This window comes from Pantherophis guttatus, chromosome 2 (genome assembly GCF_059756535.1).
Source record: "Pantherophis guttatus breed Tessera chromosome 2, ASM5975653v1, whole genome shotgun sequence".
Taxonomy (NCBI): Eukaryota; Metazoa; Chordata; class Lepidosauria; order Squamata; family Colubridae; genus Pantherophis; species Pantherophis guttatus.
Window position 1 is genome coordinate 163,128,277 of NC_142064.1, and position 17,727 is coordinate 163,146,003.

A 17,727-nucleotide genomic window follows, 5' to 3' on the forward strand; every position below is an offset into this window, starting at 1 on the left:
CATTTTCCACCATCGATTAATCCACACCATTCAGGCGGCTTCTTTTATTTGAGGGATCATCATCTGTTTCCCCTTTCTTCTGATAATTACACTCCGCCTCCTCTAAATATTTCAGGCACCAAAAGATTGGCTTAACTACACTGTATGAACTAAGCTGTCATGATTTGCTCAGCAAAGTATGAACAAGGCCATCGTATGTTCAGGGATCACAATAATAATAATAATAATAATAATAATAATAATAATAATAATAATAATAATAATAATAATAATAATAATAATTTTATTTCTATACCGCCCTTCTCCCAAAGGACTCAGGAGAAACAAGCCAAGGTTTAAAGGGTATCAATCCAATCAAAGTGCTGTTTAGGATTAACATGAGGACTACAAGCAACCTTCCTCCAGACATGAAATTTCATATTCATTAGTGTTGTTTTAATGCATAATTTGAATAATTGCCATTTCCAAAGATTTTACTATAGCCCTAGTTTTGCACGGAATTAGAAAGTCTAATCAGTCAATTTATCTCTCTCTCTCTCCCTCCCTCTCTCCCTCTCTCCCTCATAAAGGTAAAGGTAAAGGTTCCCTTCCACATATGTGCTAGTTGTTCCCGACTCTAGAGGGCGGTGCTCATCTCCGTTTCAAAGCCAAAGAGCCAGCGCTGTCTGAAGACATCTCTGTGGTCATGTGACTGGCATGACTAAACACCAAAGGCACACGGAACGCTGTTACCTTCCCACCAAAGGTGGCCCCTGTTTTTCTACTTGATCTCCAAATTTCTGCATTTGAGCTGTGGTTTGTTTTTTGCACTTACCACTGACATCTTTACCCAAAATATTTCTGGCTTGCTTCACAGTGGCTTTAAGACAAAAAATTGGCTTCTGAAAAACAAAAGAAGATCATAACAAAAGGCCCTAGTTAGCAGGTGAACAGAATAACATCTGGGATGTCCAGGTTGATATAATTATTAAAATGGAAAAGGCTAACGATGATTAATAATAACATGAATCTTCAGATTAATCTGGAATATAAACAACAAAGCATGCTTGGAAACTCTTTTGCAACTAAATAAATAGAACAATTCCATAATAACAACCTACAAGTGAATGGAAAATTGGAGTTAGGTCTTACCGCTAGCTCTTTGACCCTCTGTAATATAATTTGATGTTCTTCTGGATCAATACTGAAGGCCTGATTTGGATATTAGAAAAGAAATTTTCAGAGTGAGAATTTGGTTTCAATAAAATAGGAAAGCCTTTAAAGTAAAAACAAACGACAATTGAATGAGTTTCTTTTAAGAAGGAATTAGGATTCTGTATCCTGAAGTCATATCTTCCTCATAATTTCAAACACCCTTGGTTTCCAGTCCATTCAGACCTTTGGCAAGAAGGCCAAAGACAGAGTGATTTGGGGTGGGTGGGGGGATTGGGGGGGAGAGGAAGACAGTGTGGGAGAAAAACAGAGGCAGGGTCCATCCTGCCTACCAACATAGTTACTATATTGCAGAAAGTAACTATTTGTCCCATTAGCATTTGGGAGGCTTAAGTGCAACCCCAAAGTCTTGGGGATGAATAATAAGATAGATGGATCTGGCTCTTTATCCCAACCTTTTGCACATATTCATAGAGCTCATCTGAATCAGTAACATGATTCTGTTCCACTTGGCCCACACGATGGAGAATGGTGTAAAGGACCTCTTCGTACAGCAGGGTGAGCTGCAACAATAATTCAACAAAAAATAAAAACAGATCAGAATCAAATCAGCGTAATTTGGCTTAGCAGGGTTGCAAACTATTTTACAGTTTGCAAATATTTTTTTACAGTTTAAAAGCAATACTGTTAAGGAATTTGCAGAGTAACCCTTGAATAGCAAGGGTGTGTACATGAAAGCGATTGAAAGTAGGTATGAATAAACACAGTCAACACACAGATACACTGAGTTGTGTACTTTCAGGAAATAGTAAGGCACAGTCCAATAAACAGTCCAGGCCATACATATATAAAGCAGGAGATACCAAAATGACAGTCCAGGGATAATCCAATAACAAAGTCTTCTTACCAGTCATCGTAGTCATTCACAATAAACAGTTCTTCTGGATTGCAAACAGTAGCATACAGAGATATCAGAGAGCAAGAACAGCAAAGAGAAACAAACCATGTTTCTAGCTCCCTCTTAAGGAGATTGGCTACAGAGCTAACCAATCAGGACACAGTATGATGCAATACAGCAGTCTTAAAGTTATATTGATGGTTTATATATGGCCAACTCAACAAGCTAGGTAATATTCATTTCCTAACATTCTCCCCTTTGGGTAGGACAATTTATAACACCTTACATTCTTAAACCATAGTTCTCACAACACGCTTTGTGCTTAACTGCACCCTGAGCCTTTGTGAAGTGATCTGCAATATTATGTTCAGTCATGCAGTACTCCAACTGAATCAATTTACTTTGTATACACTAACATTTAAATATCACAAATCAATATGTTAGACCGTGTTCTTACAGCTAAATTAGTAGCCATATTGATTGCAGATTGAATGTCTTTGTAAACTACAAATGGATCATTCACATTTAATCCCATATCCATTAACAATTGTTTATAACATACTGACATAAGTCAGTACACATCAAGGATAAACATGAAAACTCGGCTTCCATAGTTGACAAACTAATGTGCTTTTGCCTAATAGATTTCCATCCTATCAAAGCATTACCCAACATTACCACGATACCTGATGTTGATTTACGAGTAGGTAGATCAGTTGCAAAACTTGCATCAGCATATGCCATTAAAACTAGGTCACTACTAGGCTCCAAATATAACAAATAATAAATTGTTTGCTTCAGATACCTAAGTATTCACTTAGCAGCTTTCCAGTGCCTTTCACTAGGTTCAGCGTTATATCTAGCCAGTTGATTTACACTGTAAAATATATCTGGCCTAGACCAATTACTCAAATATGATAGACTGCCTATTAAGGATTGATATATTTTCTTATCAAATACAGGACTTTGAATATTACTATGTTTATTACTATGTCAAGACCCAGATAATACTTAATTTCTCCCAAATTCCTAATTCTGAATTTCTTTTGCAACACAGAAACAACTTTTTGCTTCATGTTCAGATTTAGTAATAAGTGCTATATCATCAGTGAATAGCAATAATAGAGAAACTAAACCATCTTTCTCTTTCTTAAACAAACATGGATCAGCTATACCAGCTACGAAACCTATAGCAACTAACTCATTGACAATGCATTTATTCCACTCGTAACCTGACTGCTTTAAGCCATAAAGATTTTCTTCAGTCTCCAGCAATCAGTCTTCCCATCAGTTTTCAAACCTAGTGGCTTCTTCATATAAATTGTATGTTGTAATGGCGCATGCAGATATGCAGTTTCAACATCTATATGGTTTATCCTGTATTTATTCTTAGTTGCACATACTAATGCTGCTCGCAATGTAGTCGCCCTCAGACTCGGTGCACACACTTCATCATAGTCCTTATTTGACTGAACAAATCCTTGAGCAACTAATCTTGCCTTATGGGTAACAGTCCCATCCACACCAGTTTTCAGTTTGTAAATCCACTTGCAACCAATTGCATGCTCACCTTGTGGTAGCCTAACGTTCTCATAAACATCTAACTCCTTCAATGATGTCAGCTCTTTGTCCATCGCTTTCTTCCCAGCTACCTGATCCTTTTCAGGATACAGTTTAATTTCATTGAAGTTAGAAGGCTCTATGTTCACCTGACATACTACACTGGCTTGATACCTATCAGGTGGACGTTTATCTCGAGTTGAACATCTAGGTAACTCAGGACTCGTTAGTGGTATTTCCGCTTCTACCTCCCCTATAACCTCCTCCTCCTTTACAGTAATAGAAGGTTCTACTTCAACTGTCTCATTATCAGGGGTATCAGTAAATATTTGAGTATCAACAACAACACTATTATTTACCTTGTCGGATTCTTGCTCAAGCTTACTCCAACCAACATGCTCCAGGAACTTGGCACTAGTACTGCAGTACACACTAGTGGTACCTGGCGCCCAAAATCTATATGACCTGTGGTTGGATTCATAACCAACAAAAAACAGCTTCTTTGCTCTGTTTCCCCTTTCGCCTCAATTGAGAGGGAATATGAACCCATGCTGGGGCTCCAAATGTGTGCAAATAACTGTTCTGTCCCCGTCTCCACACACACACAAACACAGCCAGCCAAGGGTTAAGAAAGCACTTGGCACGCACACAGGTTGTTATCTAAAACTTGGCAGCTATACGAGCATCGACTGCCAAGGGCTTTACTTCATCAGATAAACAGAAAATACCTACAAATTGCAAATAGTCCAGTTCAAAACAAGGAACTTTCGGCAGATTTAGGCGTTGTTCAAGTGACTAGCCAGAGTTAGTTTTTGTTCGTCACAGAGTCTTAAACAGCCATCACACTCTCTTATATAGTCTCTGGGGTGTGGTCCAGTGACTCAGTTATAATCCCTGGCACGCCTCCTTAACTGCTGCAACCGTTTATCACGCCTTCGTTGGCGTGGATCCAGGAATGACAGATCACCTCCCTCACTCTCATCGGAGACACCTAGCTCCTGGCTAATCTCCTCTTCCTCGGCCGGCACTTGAGGCAGTGCCAGAGGGGAGGGGCCTGGAGAGGGAGGCCTGACCGACTCCTCTTCTTCATGTTCGGAGCCTTCTTCCTCCGATGAGATAGGCTCGGAGGGCGGGGCCACAACAATAACTTAATTCTGGTCTTCTTCCATGACAACGTGTGAATGGTAATTCACCAGTTGTTGAATTGACTACATTATTAAAGACATGGTTAGCACACATTACCTCACTCCAAAGTGCCTCAGGCAAACCAGAATCAGATATCATGGTTTGAGCAAAGCCTGCAATGTTTGCCCTCTGCGTTCAATATACACATTACATTGCGGTCTATAAGGGGCAGAACACTTGTGTTCAATGCCAGCTTTCTGTAACATAGTTACAAACCTGTTATTGGTAAACTCAGTACCATTGTCAGTTACCAGGCAAAGAACCTTGCGTTTCTTTTTCCTCTCAGCAAACCTCAGCCAGTTTGAAAAATGCTGGAATGTTTCTGCTTTGGTTTTCTTAAGGTAACAGAAACCATAACGGGAAAAATGGTCTATTATGCTCAATATATAACAGGCTCATCCTAAACTAGGTTTTTTAGGACCAATAATATCTGCAAACACTACCTCTAAAGGTTCATTGGTTGTAAACCCATTAATTCTGTTTGCAGGAGTTACCTTACTCTTTTCTTGGCTACAAGCATTGCAGTTTAAATATTTTTTACAAGGTTTTAGTTTTATCCCATCAGATAATTCTACAGTTTTCTTTAACATTTTAAAGTTTACATGTCCCAAACGCCTATGAAGCAAGTTAATGCATTCATCATGTGGCTTTGTGTTATTGTAAGCTGAATTAGCATTAGCCATGATTAATGGATCATCATTCAGAACAAACAAATAATTCTCTAACTTTGCAGTAACACTTGTACCATCTTTTTCTATCAGACATTTATCTCTCCTAAATGTTACTACAAACCCAGCTTTTAATAATGCTTTCACAGATAGCAGGTTAAATTTTAGTTTAGGTACATACAACATAGGTAAATGTTCATTTATACATGAACAATATGCAGTACCTTCTCCAAATACTTTCATTTTCCATCCATTTGCTAATGATACATGTTGTTTACTCTTGGTTATTTTAACAAACCTCTATGCCTAGTTATAGACTGCGATGCTCCACTGTCAATCCACAAATCATGGTTTACAGTTGTAGTTGAGCTGGATATAGCTAAACTAATATCCTTTTTAGCTCTCTGTTGACTACCAGTATTCAGTTTCTTGCCCTTTTTACAGAATCTAGCTATATGACCCTTAGCCCCACAAGAAAAACACTTTCTAATAGTATAGGCAGTTGGAGACAGGTTTTCTTCCTGTGCTTGTCTCTTTCTTGGTTGGTCTTTATCTTGCCTTCTTCTGGACTCTTCTAACAATCTTCCGGTTATGCCAGTCAATGTCAGTTCATCTCTGGTCAGGACTTCCAGTGAAGATACATAATCATCATAACTTTCATCCACAGAAGAAAGAATGGTATAAACCTGATGCAGCTCTGAAAAAACCAGCTCCTTTTCATGTAGCTCTTGTAAAGTTATTTTCATAAACTCCAAATGAGCTAACATATCTCCATTCTTCCGAAGACGAGCTCTAAACAGTTTACGTGTGAGGTGTGAGGTGTGCACTATCACGAACATAAATCCTCTTCAGAGTGTCCCAACACTTGGCTGCAGACTCCTCATCACAAATACGGACTAGCTGCTGGTCACTCAGTGTCAGTCCGATTATACAAAGAGCCCTTTCATTATCCCGGCTAAATTTGGCTATTTTCTTTGCATCTTCATTGTCTGCTGGATCCCAAACAGTTACATCTGGTGGATCATGAACTACAGCCCATAGTCCTTCCTTATGCAGAAGTAGACTGCACTTCATAGACCAGGAAACGTAGTTTGTTCCATCCAACCAGGTTATCAGAGATATGCTGGTTGACTGTTCTTGTGCCATCTTCACTTGGACAATAAACCACAAAAAACAGCTGTCTGAATATGTACTGTGTATTCACACTAATGCTCAGTATCCTGGGCCCATAACCCACAACCATAACCATAACTATAACCATAACCATACTGTAACCATAACCAAATACAAATTTAGAAAAAAGAAGGAAAGGAAGGAGATAAGTAAACAAGAAAAAAGATTAAAGAGACCATCTAAAAGCAGTGTCGGAGTGCAAGAGTGGGCTAGATGGACTAAAACAACAACGTGCCAAAGTCCAGCAGAAATTTAAAGTATGCCTGATGGGTAAAAATATAACAGCCGCCTAAGGAAAGCTAGACTTCTCCTCAATTTGCCTTCTAAATTTTAATAATAGTCTGTGGCAAGATGGATGAAAAGTAGCTGATCAGAGTCTAATACACTTAGGTTAGGAAATGAAGTGGGGGGAGAAGCAAGTGAAGTGTGCAAAGATGGGTAGATAGACTGGAAGAGGTTCTCTCTTCTATAGTTAACTATTTTATTTGCCGCTTTTTGACCGCTACTTCTTTTACTATCTTTTCCAAATTAGGAAATCTTTCTGGAATCAAGGTGCTAGAAGACAACCTTTGGTATCTACTAGATCATTAATTGAATTACTAATACCATGTTTCCCTGAAAATAAGACCTCCCCCCAAAATAAACCCTCCCCTGAAAATAAGCCCTCCCTGAAAATATTTAAACACATGCACAGCCGGTCCCCACCATTTCCTCTGGTTAGGGTTAGGGAGACAGAGCTGGAAACCAGGTAAGATGGTAAGAGGAGCCCCGTCTTGTTCCACACGCCCCAAAATAAGACCTCCCCGAAAATAAGGCCAAGCGCTTATTTCGGGGTTAAAAAATATATAAGACAGGGTCTTATTTTCAGGGAAACACGGTAAGATACCCTGCCTTCTTTCACTTGTTGGGAAGATGGTATTCATCAGTGACAGGTACCTTTAATGAGTTGTGCTGAAAAGAAGCAATGTATTAAAAGAGACCAACTTATTCAAGCTTTTGATTCCATTTACAGTATGCAATTGCGGTGTGCATTATTGCTTTCTGTGCTGATTGTGCCCATCAAAGACAGAGTGGAGGATCTACATTCTCTATGTTTACCCTTTCCAAAGGGAGGAAGTAAGCCAACCTGATATGCTTTCTAAATCCCCAGCAGCAAGCAGGGAGGAGAAATACAGTACGAGGTCTTTAGGCAAAAAGGAATTGGAGGGTAGTGCCTGAGAGATAGATCGCCTATAATACTTGCTAGGTATGCATTTTCTCATGTAAGCCTCTCAATTTGTTCCTGGGAGCCTGCTTATTGAACCAATCTGTGACTAATTTTGTAATAATACTGGTTTACTTTATATTGCATTTCAACAGTGGAACTAGGTGCTGGTGCAGAACATCTAAACATCTAAACCAGGAGTGTCAAACTTGATTTAATTGAGGGCTGCATCAGGGTGGGCGTGGCCAGGGTGGGCATGGCCAGCTCGATGTCACTCATGTCGGGGCACCTATGGTGGCCCGAATGCTCTGCCAGTGACAATGGAGCTCGGGGGGGCCACTCTGTTTTCACTGGCAGAGGGTTGCAGGAGGCTGTTGCAGTCGAAAACGGAATTGTTTTCGCTGGCAGAGGCACTGCGGGCCGGTCCTTCACTGTTTCCAGAGAGGCCCTGCAGGCCAGATCTAAGCACAGTGGTGAAATCCAAATTTTTTTACTATCAGTTCTGTGGGCATGGCTGGGTGGGAGTGATATGGCTTGGTGGATGTGATTTGGTGGGCGTGGATACTGCAAAATCTCCATTCCCACCCTACTCTGGGACCAGCCAGAGGTGGTATTTGCTGGTTCCCTGAATTACTCAAAATTTCCGCTGCAGGTTCTCCAAACAGCTCAAAATTTCCGCTACCAGTTCTCCAGGACCTGTCAGAACCTGCTGGATTTCACCCCAGTCTAAGCACCCCGCAGGCCACATCTGGCCCGCAGGCCTTGAGTTTGACATCCCTGATCTAAACTCTAGAGATTCCAATATAGTACAGCCTTTCTTTTCTAAATGAGCAAATAATTCTGATCAAATGCTTTCGCTAGGAGCTCACCCAGTGAAACTGGCGGGAGAATGTGAACTGAAAAGTATCAGCATGATTTACTGACGGTTCAAAATTATAACAACACTGAATAAAAAGGACTTCTGATTGCTTTTCACACTTACAACCAGTGGTGAAATTTGATTTTTTTTACTACCACTTCTGTGGGTGTGGCTTGGTGGACGTGGTGTGGCTTGGTGGGCGTGGCTTGGTGGGCATGGCAGGGGAAGGATATTGCAAAATCCCCATTCCCACCCCACTCTGGGGCTAGCCAGAGGTGGTATTTGCTGGTTCTCCGAACTACTCAAAATTTCCGCTACCGGTTCTCCAGAACCTGTCAGAACCTGCTGGATTTCACCCCTGCTTACAACCATTGCAGCATCCCCATGGTCACATCATCAAATTTCGGGCATTCGGCAACAGGCATGTATTTATGACAGTTGCAGTGTCCCAGGGTCATGTGATCACCATTTGTAACCTTCCAACAAGCAAAGTCATTGGGTGAAAGCCAGAGTCACTTAAAAAGCAAAGTTCACAGTTAACAATTGCTTTGCTTAGGAACGGAAATTTTGGGCTCAATTTGTTTGTAGGCCAAGGACTACTTGTAGATCTTTCCCCTGATCTGAGCAGAATATACCTTATGGTCATTAATGAATGAGTTTCTTACCTCTCTCTTAGATAATTTATGGGAGAGATCCATCTACAGAAAGAAAGAAAAAAAATAAGTTCACTTGATCTGCTGTAAATTCACTTTTTAAAACGCCTAGACTGTAATGTTTTTTTGGTGCAAAGGAAGAAATACCACTTCCCATTACCAACCTGTTCATACTCCCTTATCAGCAGGATACCACGTGGGTGTAAATGAGAAGTCTTTTACATCCAAGTTGTACACTGGAATCAATTGCTGGCTTTCAGACACTGGGTTAAGGCATTGTTTATTTAGCCATTCATTTTAAAATATTGGTAGCACCTCTATAAGGTTTTTGTGATTTTATTTGCTGGTTTTATTTATATGTTATCATATCTATCATATAGAGGTAGAACCGTTTATTTTATATCACCCAGGAACCTGATTTAATGTGGATGATATTAAAATTAATTTAAATCAATCCAAGTTTTCTTGAACTTTTATTTAATTTTGCATTTACTAATTTTTAACAGTGATATATCGAAAATGGCAAAGCTTCACTTTATAGACTTTATATTAATAATAATAATTTTATTGTCATTGTACGTATATACACAGTATACCCATACAACGAAATTCACTTAATACCCAAAGACCAGGTCCAACACACATACCAATCCCCAAACGCACACACACACACCACAAATTCCCCACCCCTAAACCACCCAAACATCCACACAACAAACCAAGTAATGCTGTCCAACAGCTCACTGATGGTGGCCCTTTAGTTCATTGTTGAGTGCAATTATAGCTCTGGGATTAAATTATCGAAGCAAATGCATTATGCCAGGTACTGCTTAAGCACTACAAGTACTTTAGGGGAACATATTCTGCACAACTTTTCCTCAAGGAACTCCATATATAATATACTATATATATGTATTTCTCTTTAGCCAGATTCTTCCTACGTAAACCAAGATTTTTATGCATCCCTAGTTCAGTGAAATCCCAATCCACTAGTTTCTAGGCTAGAAAGCTAAGCCTAAAAACTAGTGGATTGGGATTTCTCTGAACTAGGGCTGCATAAAAATCTTGGTTTACATAGGAAGAACCTGGCTAAAGACAAATACACATAAAGGCCTACGGAAAGAAAAGAAAACATATACTATATATATATTATATACAGCTAATTCGTTTATATAAAGCTAATTCAACAGCTTTGAACACACCATAGCTATTTTAGCCACTGCTAACAGACAAACAGCTATTTTCTTTACACTAATTTAATGTAAACAGTATGATTCAATAATAGAATCTTTTGAAATTTCACACCCCATGATACCGAATGTATAGCTCAGGACTGTTCATAATGAAAAGTAACATGGAAATGCTTTGAATACATCAAGTTAAAAAAATTACATAACCATCATATTCCATTTCTGAATAAACAGCATTATACAATATTCAGAAGAGAATTCAGAACTAGTAAGCAAAGAAATTTAATTGCATAGTAGAAAAGATAACTATTTTATCTCTCCCTACAATATCACACCCTACATTGCCTTTTACTCTTTAAATTTCTCTGTTTTTGATGATCAACAAACTCTCATGGTCTTCCTTTCAACCAACCAATTCTTAATTACATAATAGAAAAGATCACTATTTTAAACTAACTCCATTTATTATTTATTCTTCCTTTGCATCTGTTTTGCAATTCATCTCTCATGATAAACCATATTTAACACACAGTTAAAACCAGAGGTCATGATTCCAAGGCAGAACTAGACTGCTTTCAGAGCTACAAGGTTTTGAGACATCATAATTATTTATTTTGCAAGACAAAATAATACTTTACTTTTTATAATCAGCAGATAAAAAGTTCTAGAAATGAATATTGCAGAAGCTTTAAGCCTTAGTCTGTAATGCACTGGAAATGTTGCCCAAAGATTTTTCTAGCCAGCATGATTGCTAATTGGGAAGGACAATTTGGCAATGAGAAGAGTTTCCATGAGGGTTTGCTCACAAGATGGGGAATTTACAAATATAATCCATTGCATTGCATTCTACAACTTGCAGAGTTAACTTGTTGGGCAAAAGATAAACACACAAACACTCAGAACAGGAGATACATTTAGCTACAAGAATTGTCAGCTACAACAAGTAGCTTTAAGAGCTGGTATTTAGTTATGAAGACTAATAAAAATAAATCCTGTGAAGGTGTTCTTAAAATTAATAGGACAAAACATGTGTGGTATGTGCCTCCCATAACATTTCAAACCTCTCCTAATAAAAAAGCTATTAACTGCACAATGAGCTCCTCCAAAAATGGGTCCTGCAAATAATACTGGATTTTGTGTTCTTTTTTAGCAGAATAACCCAAGCACTGTTTTCACTAAACTTGTCCTCCCCACTCCTGAAAAAGCAGAAACTTCCCACTATACTCACGACAGTCAGCATTAGAATTTATTTTGTAACTATTATAGGTAGTCCTTGCTTAATGACCACTCATTCAGTGAAATTATGACAGCATTGTACATATGATAGTTATGACTGGTCCCCAAAATTATTGTCACAGTATCCCCATGTCACATGATCATCATTTCCAACCTTCCCGGAGAGCTTCCCACAACCAAAGTCAATAAAGAAGCCGACAGGAAATCAGAAGTTGTGATCACATGTGAGCCTCACTTAATGACCTGTGGTGATTTGCTTTATAATGGCAATGGAGGACTGCTGGGATTGTCATTGCTAAGTGAGGTGGTCACATGACATTGCACTTTACTCCCACATCACTTACCAATGGAAATTTTGGTCCCAATTACCTTCCTTTCAATTATCACCATTAAATGAGGACTACCGATAAAAGGGGTGTAAAATTCTGGGCCTAGAAAACTTATAACTATGCCGTCTTCGGGATGACCTAAGTGTAGCTCATAAAATTATCTGCTACAATGTCCTACCTGTTAACGAATACTTCCACTTCAACCACAACAATACACAAGCACACAATAGATACAAACTTAAAGTGAACCGCTCCAAACTTGATTGCAGAAAATATGACTTCAGCAACAGAGCGATCAATGCCTGGAATACACTACCCGACTCTGTGGTTTCATCCCCAAACCCCCCAAAATTTTAACCTGAGTTAAGGTTTAACTCAGTGAGGAGAATTCAAAAAGATAGAGTACTTCCAGTTTAGCTGTTGGTGACCACACGGATACATACACATAGTTATCTTGGTAACAAGTGGCTTGCCGTGGCCTTCTTTTGGGATGCATTAATCCCCCAGTCTAGGCAGCAGCCCTAGAATTATTCAGACATCTCCCATTCAAGTACTCATCATCTCTGAGTACTCTGGTTTCAGGGGTTTTTTTTTCAGAATCAGTTGATATAAGTTAGATGCTGTCATCTGCTGTAATGAGCAATTTGCACCTATTCACATTTGCACCCACAAGTCAAATCAGACAACTTTCTTCTTCCACAAATCGAGCCAAGATTAATACTGCCATTGAAAGACAACAGGGTAGTGCAATGTCTTCTTACATCTAACCTCTGCACTCCATTGATCAAAAATCATCCTAGTTTGTTCCTTTTAAACTCCATGCTAAAGTAGGAAGTGGAATCCATCTCCCATCAGATGCAGCTGAACTACATTTTCTACCATTTCACGCTGCATTTTCACATTAGTCAGGTTTTAAAAAAAACAACTGGGATGGGGGGACTAATTCTCTACAATTGCAATCGAGAGATGAAGCTGTATCTTGACTTCTGCTTCCAGTTTAAGAGACAGAGCTGGAAAGAATGGTTTCATCGTCCCTGTATGTTCCTTACCTTCTCCAAAGCCTTTTAAGGTTTTCAAACACGTTTCTTTATTTTAACACTCAATATTATAAAGATCTTGAGGCATTCATTATCAGAGTTAGAAGGGACCTTGGAGGTCATCTAGTCCATCCCCCGCTCACGCAGGAGACCTGTATAGGGATTCAAACTGCCGAACTGCCGATCTGTCTGATCGACAAGCTCAGTGTCTTAGCCACTAAACCATCAAGTTAGGCAAGTAGAGTTCCATGGAATCTACTGAAGTGTGATTTTAAGTGTGACTTTGTTGAGAAGCAGAAGTGCCTTATCACCTCCACAATGAATGAAGATTTATTTTAGGCAAACTTACACAATTGAGTATGTTGCAGGAAAATATGAGCAACCAAGGCTATTGCTATCAGGAGATTGGAAAAAATAGCTTGAAAATGGGAAGGAGATTTTTTTTTTTTTTGGATAGGGTAGGCTTTGCCGTACATTATGCAAAAGATAGAAAGTGCAGCAACACATTTGCTACTTCTGTAATTAAGACAATGGGGGAGGCTGAGAGGAAGATTATGGACTCTTGGTGCCCTGCCAGATTATGTTTTGCTTTCTGAATAATAGTTAAAAGCCCAATTTTGAATTAAAGCTAGTCTTCCAATTTCTCTCTTTCCCACCTCAGAAATCAGTAGTTTAAGAGAATGATGATCAGATAGGTTGACCATAAAATCGTTTGATGAACACAGAGTTCAGATGTCATACAAAGATAGAATGTGGTTTGGTTATAGTTATTTTGTATGAACTAATGTGGCTTGCAAATTATGGCTTACTCCTTAAGAGCTATGCTCTCTAATCCCTTTATGGTTTATTTGATACATCACCGTTAAATTATGATTTAGAGCACTATGCAAACTAAGATGAGAGTAACGAACAAGGCCCTGGGCAAGTTAGTCACTATTTATCATTCATTGGGAAAGGAAGTTAGCTACTCAGAGGAATTCTATACTCAGAAAATGTTTAATAGTGGTTAATAATATAAATACAAAATACAATGGAGTTTGAATCTGCAAAACCTCTTCTCCAAAGAACCTGAAGGCAGAAGCAACAGATGGGAACTAATCAAGGAGAGAAGTAATTTAGAACTAAGGAGACAGAACAATTAATCAGTGAAATAACTTGCTTCTAGAAGTTGTGGTTGCTCCAACAACGGAAGTTTTTAAGAAGAGACTGGACAACCATTTGTCTGAAATGGTATAGAGTCTCCTGCTCGAGAAGGGGGTTTGGCTAGAAGACCTCCAAAGTCATTTCCAGCTCTGTTATTCTTTTCCACGCTTGTCTGGATTGATTGTATTTTCAACATTCAAGTTTGCATGTTGTTTCTTTTTGCTAAAAAAAAAAAACAATTATGGTAAGTCTCTCTCTAGATAGGAACTAGCTATTGGAGCCGGTCCTCATTCTGTTCTGAGCCTCACTGAACATCTTTTGGCAAGTCACAAGCACAGCCACCTCTGCAGACTTTTGTATAACTATTTCAGAGGTCAAACCAAGAAAGCAGCTTAATAACTCTTATGGTATCTAAATGCACTCCTAAAGGTTTCAGCATATTTTCAAATTAAAGCAGAATGTGAAAGAGAAAGGGAGGGAAAAAAAGGTCGATTGCAGTTAAGCACCACCACCTACGTTTCTGCTGTCTTCTGGGGGGTTTTCCATCATTAGGGTCTCACTCTCAGGCTCCATACTGGGATGGACTGGGGAAGGGGTAAGCCGAGCGGAGGACACCGTCAGAACATGGCCATGTTTTCCGACAGAGGCTGACCCACAAAGTCAGAAGTCTGCCTTTCCTAGCGTGAGGCTCCCATCGGCTCTCACATGCTGAAGAGGAAACCACACTCTTTTATCACTCTGACCATTGTAGCAACAAACGGAAATTGAAGCACGGCTCTCTTTCTCAGCGTATACCTTGCAGTTCTCTAAACATGGAGTTCTCTCCCTGATGCTGAATAGACCCTAAAAAAAATTACTTGTCCTCCTCTGATGGTTTCTCTGTAGTCACCCCCCTGGAGCTAAATCTGGATGCAAACTCTCTCAACCAATGTTTCTCAACCACGCTGGCTAGGGAATTCTGGGAGTTGAAGTCCACACATCTTAAAGTTGCCAAAGTTGAAAAACACTGCTCTAAACAGATTAATATAAATTTACACTCACATTGCCCCCAATAGAAAGGAGAACTATGAATTTCTAAGAGAGCACTGCCAGAGGCTAACAGGACCAAGCACCTTTTATACCTTATACATTATGGGTGATGTATTCTTCGTCAGGTTTGTATTACTTTTTTTTGTTATCTTGAAACTAATTATCCAGCATATGTAATCCACAGAAAGCTTCAGCTTTGAAATAAAGTTCAGGACCAAAGCAGTGGTGAATTCAAATTTTTTTACTACCAGTTCTATGGGTGTGGCTTGATGGGCATGGTGTGGCTTGGTGGGTGTGGCAGGGGAAAAATACTGCAAAATCCCCATTCCCTCCTGGGGGAAGGATATTGCAAAAACTCCATTCCGACCCTACTCTGGGGCCAGCCAGAGGTGGTATTTGCCGGTTCTCCGAACTACTCAAAATTTCCATTACCGGTTCTCCAGAACCTGTTGAATTTTACCCCTGGAGCAAAACAAATTCCACAGAGCAAGTTCCATAAATGGTGCTCTTCTCCAAGGCCAGATTGAAGTAATGGTCATTCAGTTTTTTGTGGTGGTTTCCACAGAGTGAGTGGGATTTCTTTAGGCCCTGGCAGTGGTGAAATCCAATTTTTTTTACTACCAGTTCTGTGGGCGTGGTTTGGTGGGCATGGTGTGGCTTGGTGGGCATGGCAGAGGAAGGATATTGCAAAATCCCCATTCCCTCCCTACTCTGGGGCCAGCCAGAGGTGGTATTTGCCGGTTCTGCGAACTACTCAAAATTTCCGCCACCGGTTCTCCAGAACCTGTCAGAACCTGCTGGATTTCACCCCTGGGCCCTGGCGATTGCAAAACTGACTAGTTATTTTCCAGACAGGCCTGACATGATGCAACTTGCTTGTGGCATGAAAAGGCTTCGCTGATAAGCACTGATATGAAACAGACCTCCAAGAGAGGAAGGCCTACTCTGTCCCAAGCCAGTACATTTTCTCAGAAATTGAAACAGATCAAGACAGGGTCAAACATGTTTGTCTTTTCTTCCCCAAGAAAAAAAACCCAATATGTTTCAGCTTAGATCTCAGATCTGATTTTGTCTTGCTAAAACACCAGTAAGGAGGCATTGCATTTGGAAATTCTAGTTGTGGTCATCTTGGTTTGTCTTTGAAAAACAAATACATGCCTCATAATTACTATTGTTTCAAATATCCAGTATACAAATCCTTTCCCTTTAAAGAAGATTAGAATATGGCACCAATTTTTCTTTTAAACATTAATGCTTTGATGGTCTTGATCATACAGGGCAAAGGAATTTCTTTGTTTCTCTTTTTATTTCCTCCTTTCTCAGTAATGATCTATACCTCTGTAGCTCTCATGGGACCTCTAAATGAAAATAACAATAAAAATGTACAAGAATGTGTTATTGAGGCAATATGCAATTGGCAAAATTAAAATGGGCCAGTGAAATTTAGATCTTTGTATGAGAGCAACCTTATATGATGTTTTATTTCTCTTGGGATGAAAACATATAAAAATCCTTATTCCTGTGCCAGTATATTAGAACAATATAGATCTCCGTTAGGGTAACATGGTCTTCAGTTCATCGCTATATGGTGTATATGGGTATGAGGATTATTGACGTACCTTTCCTGCATCTGGTCACTGGGTTGATGGTCAAGTCCCTGTCTGTTGGTGTTGAATGACTTCAACCTCCATTCATTAGAGGCTCAGTTTAGTAGAGTCCCAGGGGTTTATGGTCTCCATGAAAACCATGAGCCTATCTAGATAATCACTGATCTGATACACAGAGATTAGATCCTATTTTCACTTGATCTGAATATGAGAGTACTATCACCATCCTTTTGTCATGGCCAGAGCGTTTCATGGTACAAATGTGAGTGATTATCATCCCTGATCTCCACAGGGCTGGAGCTCTGGATCCAGATGATTTCAACCAGGTTCTTGAGGTTTCCCCCCACAATCTGACAGGCATATCCATCAAGAAGCTAGTTTGCCACTGGCCAATTTTTGGGCACTTTTGGGGAGAGGGTATCTATGATTTTCTGAGGCTTTTCTAGGGTTATAACTTCACAGTTATTAAATTGCTTGACCCAAGAATCCTTTTTCCCGGTCTCAATGTCATTACCTCCACACACATAAACAAAAAACAGATTTGGTTATTGAAAAATTCAGCAGCAGCAATCCTAAACTGGATCCTTGATCCACAAACATGCAATTGCAATTGCTTCATTACCCCAGGATACGCCCAAATAACCTCAATTTAACAGCCACTGCTCTAGGACATGAAACATTAAAAATGGTTAGAGCATAGTTGAAGAACAACATTTTAATCTGAACAAGCACAAGTATGTGCCCAGGATCAGGACTACACCATGTTGTTAAGAGAGGCAAAATATTCTTACTTCTCACTTTGCA

The 17,727-nt window shown here is 39.5% G+C and overlaps 1 protein-coding gene across 4 annotated transcripts in view; it reads right to left on the reverse strand.

Moving 5' to 3' along the window:
• The window catches only part of UNC13D (unc-13 homolog D), a 64,094-nt gene that overhangs the window by 36,422 nt on the left and 9,945 nt on the right, over positions 1 to 17,727 (reverse strand). For 2 of the 4 annotated variants that reach the window (XM_034408625.3, XM_034408626.3), the window contains exons 1-5: positions 14,804 to 14,983; positions 9,365 to 9,397; positions 1,608 to 1,715; positions 1,132 to 1,191; positions 815 to 881 (exon numbers count right to left, since the gene is read on the reverse strand). In XM_034408625.3, coding sequence (XP_034264516.3) covers positions 815 to 881; positions 1,132 to 1,191; positions 1,608 to 1,715; positions 9,365 to 9,397; positions 14,804 to 14,860 — 325 coding nt within the window. In that variant the 5' untranslated portion in view covers positions 14,861 to 14,983. Of the gene's footprint in view, positions 1 to 814; positions 882 to 1,131; positions 1,192 to 1,607; positions 1,716 to 9,364; positions 9,398 to 14,803; positions 14,984 to 17,727 lie in introns of those variants that run through there. The other 2 variants (XM_034408627.3, XM_087887191.1) reach the window with 1 other exon arrangement.